The 6,257-nt window shown below is 36.9% G+C and overlaps 2 protein-coding genes across 2 annotated transcripts in view; one reads left to right on the top strand and one right to left on the bottom strand.

Annotated features, from left to right (window-relative positions):
* LOC106875817 (60S ribosomal protein L35a) overlaps positions 1-5,789 on the bottom strand; it is an 11,303-nt gene extending 5,514 nt beyond the window's left edge. Inside the window, exons 1-3 of the mRNA XM_014924098.2 lie at positions 5,739-5,789; positions 4,444-4,523; positions 1,506-1,658 (exon numbers count right to left, since the gene is read on the bottom strand). Coding sequence (XP_014779584.1) covers positions 1,506-1,658; positions 4,444-4,517 — 227 coding nt within the window. The 5' untranslated portion in view covers positions 4,518-4,523; positions 5,739-5,789. The remainder of the gene's footprint in view (positions 1-1,505; positions 1,659-4,443; positions 4,524-5,738) is intronic.
* Positions 5,790-5,804: 15 nt separating this feature from the next.
* LOC106875816 (dynein regulatory complex protein 9) overlaps positions 5,805-6,257 on the top strand; it is a 140,899-nt gene continuing 140,446 nt past the window's right edge. The window contains exon 1 of the mRNA XM_014924096.2: positions 5,805-5,914. Within this exon, the coding sequence (XP_014779582.1) occupies positions 5,880-5,914 (35 nt within the window). The 5' untranslated portion in view covers positions 5,805-5,879. The remainder of the gene's footprint in view (positions 5,915-6,257) is intronic.

Raw genomic sequence — 6,257 nt, 5'->3', positions numbered from 1 at the left:
TTTATCGCCATCATCTGAGCTCTCGGATTCACTGCTTTCATTTTCGGAAAATGAAACATTCATTATTAAATACCACGTGCTTTTTTTTTTTCGGTTACAGGGTTAGATTTATCAAGGTCTTTCAACGGAAAATCTTTCGAATTCTGACTCGCTGCTTGACAGAATAAAATTCGTATCCATTTTTTTGTCAGGATTACAAATTTTGAAAACATAACAGGAACAAATTTGGAAAAAAATCTCCCAAAATTCACAAAATTAAAAAAACACGTCAATCGTTGTACATAACTATAGCTGAACTGTTTACACAAATAATCACGTGTTCTCACGAATGTACTAACGAGATTTGCTCGGATATTCTCATTTAAATATGAATAGGTGATTACGGGCGGTTTTGTCACATAAACCAACATTTTTTTTCGGGTGGTTTGGTAACGAAAGGGTTAAAGAACACCAAAACTCATGCAGTAAATGTATGATGATGATGCATACCAAATTAACTGCATGTCATCAAAATCTTTAGCTTCTCCCAAGATCAGATTTAGGCACATACTACATCACCCACCAACTTCTTGAGTTACCTTTGCCAGTCTACCTCTCTCGTATCCATGCATCTACTCTACAGCAAGACACCTGTCCCAGCCCGTCCCTATACATTTAATCTCTCAACTGACACAAAGCCACCCATCTATGAGTTGAGGGATTTTGTTTTGCAAAGTAACTGATGATGATGGTAATGGTGCCACGTAAAAAAGCACCCAATACACACTGTAAAGTTGTTGACAATTGAAGCCTGGTACAGTTCCTTTGAAACCATCCAACCCATGTCAGGAAGAACAGACATTAAATGATGATAGCAATTCAGGTCTTTAAGAAACCAAATCGTAAGTTAAGTCAAGCCTTAGGATGAAGGTCACCGAAACTTTTATATTGTGGAGAAGCCAACCCCTCCCCACCAAACCCAGCAGAAAACTTTCTAATGAAGTATTGAAGCAGGCATATCACCCTACAAAATGAGAAAGTTGTCTGAATTTAATTCTAACAGCGTTTATTAGAAAAGCTGTATTTAATTAAGTCAATAATGCTGTTGCACTCATAATATACCAAGCAAAACTTTGTGAATTTGATTGGAGACTGAATTAAGTGCGGGATTGAACCATAGAGAGACTTTATAGCAAGTTCTTCTGAGCACATTTTAAAAAATGCGTTAATTTGAAGGTGGTGAGTAGTGAATGCAGAATACCAAAAGCACAAGCCCTACTAGACATTGTGCAAGGTCCACAAACAACGGGTGCAGTTGCTGAGTGGTATGCAAGAGACCAGAAAGTGCCACTTTGCATGGGGCCTCCATGACGATGTAGGAGGAGGAGGAGGGTCAAGATGTAAAAGAACGAAACGGGCTGGAAGCACATTGGGACCAGTTTCTAACTGTGGGGCCAATACTGTGTCAGATAAATACCCACCCTGCCGCGTTGTTTGTAAAAAAAAAAAAAGAAGATAAAGCTTACCTCTTTGCCTTGTATACATAAGCACATTTTTTGCCAAGGTAAAAACTAGTTTCTTTTCTTTTATAAACACCATCAATCTTTAAGAGTGCAGTGTGCTCATACTGGTTTCTTAAACCACGTTTGTAGCCAGTGAACACAGCTTTAACATAGAGTCTGAAATAAATATAAACAACAATATAACTTCTGACTATGTTAATGTTGACAAGTCTAACATTAAGACTAAAAAACAGTTCACATTGGTAGTTCAACCTATATAATAATAATCCTTTTACTTGCCAGTCCTTACTGAATTGTTTCTACAGCAGACAACAGTCGCTATTCAAGTTTCCATTTTCATGAATTCTATGCTGGCAAGAAAAAGTAGCATGGTCATCACTACTACGTACTTGTATCACCAACTCTGCTGTAGTTTGACTGCTATATTTGTTTATAGTCAAACTAGCAGAGAGTTTAGATGCTGTAGAAAAATGTACCCCTTCATTTTTGCCACTGGACTGTGATATTGGCAGGGCAATTTCGTGTAGCCATCAGTTAAACAAACCGACTTTGTTATTCTTTGTTGGCAAGTCTGGCATGTCCACTGGAACTAAACTCAAAACAATAGTTATAAAATGAGGTTTTTAACCACAGCCTTGCCTAAACTTTTATGTGTGTGTGTGTGTGTAGAAAATTAAAGAGAAACAAGATGGATGTGGTTGATACCAGTGCCATCTGATTGACACATAAAAAAGCACCATTCAAGCAGTGACAGGTGACCAACACCTTTGGTGATATACCATGCCTATGTAGACTTGTCAAGCGAAGTGAGACCATAATCATGGCTAATGCCAGTGTCACGTAAAAGAGTGTCACTGAGTGGTTGGTATTAGGAAGGGCATCAAACCATCCAACTCACGCCAGTATGGAAAGCAGATATTAAAAATGATGATGATTATATCAGCATCAAGCTCTCAGCAAAGTTTATTGAAATGGTTTTTTACAATGCAATGAAAGGAACAAAGTAATTTTTGTGCAAATATCTTTTCAAATCCCCCTAATTACTAGTGATTGTTAATTAAGCTAAATTTATAAAATTATAATCCTGAGTTCATGATTACACACACAGAAGCAATGTAAATTCATGTGTTCTTATGGTAGCTGTTTAGCTCCAGGCCAGCCTTGATTGAACTAATCAATGACCAAATGCATTCCAGTCATGACCATCCTGCCAGCTTGTATATCAGGAACTGCATTGTAAATTCAAGATTTGGTTGCTGTTTCTAGCAGGTTGAACAACTACATCAAAGTCTCCGGAGACAGATGCATAGAAACAATAAGCACCACAGATTCCATCACATGCCAGGTGAAACCAGAAGTAGTTGATAGCTTCTACTCCCTAGGCAACTAAGTCTGTAGTGGAGATGGATACTCAGAGATCATTGCCACTAGAATAAGAATAGCCTGGGCAAAGTTTAGAAAGCTCCGAGTGAAAGGTACATTGTATGATGCATGTGTGCGAACTGCCATGCTTTACAGCAGTGAAACAGGCCGTGACTGCTAAAGACGTGTAGGCTCAAAAGAGATCAGGTTAGCATGATCTGCTGGATGTGTAATGTCAGCCTGCACACATGACAGTGTAAGCACCCTGAGAGAAATGTTGGCCACAAGAAGCATTGGATGTGGCATGCAAGAGAGACATTTGCGCTGGTATGGTCATGTACTATGGATGGATGAGGAGAGCTGTGAAGAAGTGCCACTCCAAAACAGCTGAAGGAATCTGGGGTAGAATAGACCCAGGAAGACATGGGATGAGGTGGTGAAGCACAACCTTCAAATGTTAGGCCTCACAGGAGCAATGCCGAAAGACCGAGACCTCTGGAGATATGCTGACTGAGAAGACCCGGGAAGCAGAGAGAGATCAGTAATAGCCTACACCAATCTCGCATAGCCAGCCCACTTAAAAAAGTACCTTTGGCTCAAGTACATCAACATCAAAATAATGGAAATTGTAGTTGTGGCTGATGCCAGTGTCGCCTGACTGGCTCCTGTGCCAGTGGCATGCAATAAGCACCATTCATGTGTGGGTTGTAGCCAGTGCTGCACGACTGGTTCCATGTGTTGGTGGCACATAAAAAGCACCATCTGAATGTGGTCGATGCCTGCCCCTTTGCCCTGATTGGCTCCTGTGTCAGTGGCATGCAAAAAGCACCCACTACACTCTGAGTGGTTGGTATTATAGGGGCCTGGTGCAGCCTCCTGGCCCAGTCAAACTGCCCAACCCATGCCAGCATGGAAAATGGACGTTAATCGATAACGATGTATATATAACAGCAAGGTGTGATCTGAGGGTCATTAGGCAGCCATGTGCATCAGTTTACCTACAATGAAGACTTTTCATACAGGATTTTCTTGAATATATCAACATCACGTAGTCTTAAGAGCTTAGTTTAAATTTGTTGCTATGGGAACAATGAGAGAGAGTTTATCTAATTGGCGATCTAAATTCTGTTATAGTGAATAATAACAGAACAAGACTCCAAGCATCTCGTTTTAAGAATATTGGCCACAACAAAACATGATTAAATGACCAGCAGCTAAAATATTTTGCTAAATAATGATGTTGCAAATATTTTATCTGCTCAGAATGCAAGAATTTTGGCAATATGCAAACACTTTTATTTGTCCTATGTTCAACTGTTATTTACTGAAATTAAATAAACTCGGTGCACCGCCTAAGCCTCACCCTTCCGTTACGTTCGTTTACAAGGTAAAAATACATATACAATTATCTAGCATCGCTATACAGAAATTAAATACATCCCGTTTGGACCGTTCAATTTCGTCTTGCAATCTTTCATTCGCTTTAATGATACATCGAAACAAAAACAAAAGAATTCCACCTAACATTGTAAATATTGATTTAGTGATGAACACATGGATTATCTATCAAAAATATTACCTGCCAGGTGTTCGTTTCGGTGTCTTCTTTTTCGATTTGGCCGCTGGCGCTGCTTTTGCCTCACCCTCCGACATGATAATCTGAGAGAAAGAAAGGAAACTGGATTAACCAGTCAATCGTTTCTAAAAAAATAATTTATTTACAACAGTAATTATAAGTAAAAAAAAAAAAAAATAAAAAACGATAGCTTTCACTTAGAAATCAGGTGCTAATTAAAAAATCTCTGCGAATAATTCTGACTATAAGATATAATTTTGTTAGTTGAAATATATTTAGCTGAACGCACGTGTTATACCTGACGTGACAAACAAACCGAAGTAATGAGACATGCTACTTATTTTGTCCCTCTTTTATTGTGGTTTCTCATTTATAGGGGTGAAACAGTTTGCCTTTCGAGAGTCTAAGAACTATAATGTCCCTGCTCTTCCACATGCTATAATATAAACAAGTCGACGGGGAACATAATTCAAAAATCTAATTCTTATGGAATGTTAGTTTTTAATGTACGTCTCCTGTTCAAGGTTGATTTGCATTTTTATTCCACAATGAAATTATCTGGTCCTTAAAGAAACACATACATCCCCCACATTTATCTGAATATAAACTCTTGAAATCAACAGTGAATAGAAAGAAGACTTACATTAAAAACTAACACATCCCACCCAAGAAGTTAATAAACTGAGGAATAGCAAAGAAATAAATTTCCAGAGAGTAAGGAAGAGAGGAATTACTATTTCTCCATTCTTCAGACGTGTAAATGGCAACAAAATTTGCCAATTTACAAACCACCTTGAATCATTACATATGGTAATATTTTGTATAAACAGCAACATTAAATTATAATTATACACGAGGTGCGTTTAATAATTATGAAATATAAAAGATAATAAAATATCAACAGGGGGGGGGGTACGAAGTGAACCAGAGTCGCCGAAATAAGGTTATATATATATGTGCATTTGTTAAATAATAGAGGAGTAATAGCATAAAATAATAATTACTAATGAATAAAGTAACTGTGAAATGACTTATGGTACAAGAAGAGGGAAAAACAAGAATTAGTAAGTGAAGAAAAATTCATATTTGATAATTTCTGGTGGCAGCGTGTTAAATGGTGATGATAGAAAATATCGATTTAAATCAAGATTATTATACCCCATCCTTGATTTAAATTATAATTATTACATACTCGAACGTTCATACAATAACGTACAATTATAATTAATATAAAATATGTACCTAAAAGTCTGAAGAATGAAGAAAAAAAAGAGACATACGTAAAATATACAACTCACCACTTTCAATGGTAACCGGAAAAGGAATCCAATTGGTTTCTGGGTAAATATTCAAGCTCGCCTTCTTCACTGAAGAGTGTCGTTAGCAACCGCTGTACACAATTAATGCCAACAGGTGCCCTTAATTAGCGACAGAAGAAAATGCTGCCTTCGACGAAATTAAAACGCCAAAAAAGGTGAAATACCAGCAAAAACATTAAGTTTTTATTTCTTCTTGACAATATTTTGATTGTTTGTAAAGAAAACGTATTTATTTATGAACATGAATTATAATAGCATTCCTGTTGAATAGCGTCGGAAAATAACTAGTTCGCCAAAACAAATTTTGGTTTTATCATATTTTAAAAATCGTAAATTACGATTCTATCAAAGAAAAGAAATATGTTTTAAACACTCGAGATCCAGATTTTTTTATTATTATTTTTTTTTGGTTTTGTTTAAAAATTTCAAAAAGTTTTCAAATGAAAACGTTTGATTATAAAAAAAAAAAATTGCGCGTTTTTTGTGTACCTTGTACAG

The sequence above is a fragment of the Octopus bimaculoides genome, chromosome 7, assembly GCF_001194135.2.
Source record: "Octopus bimaculoides isolate UCB-OBI-ISO-001 chromosome 7, ASM119413v2, whole genome shotgun sequence".
Taxonomy (NCBI): domain Eukaryota; kingdom Metazoa; phylum Mollusca; class Cephalopoda; order Octopoda; family Octopodidae; genus Octopus; species Octopus bimaculoides.
Note: the sequence above shows the minus strand (reverse complement) of the source record. Positions and strands in the feature narration are given on the sequence as shown.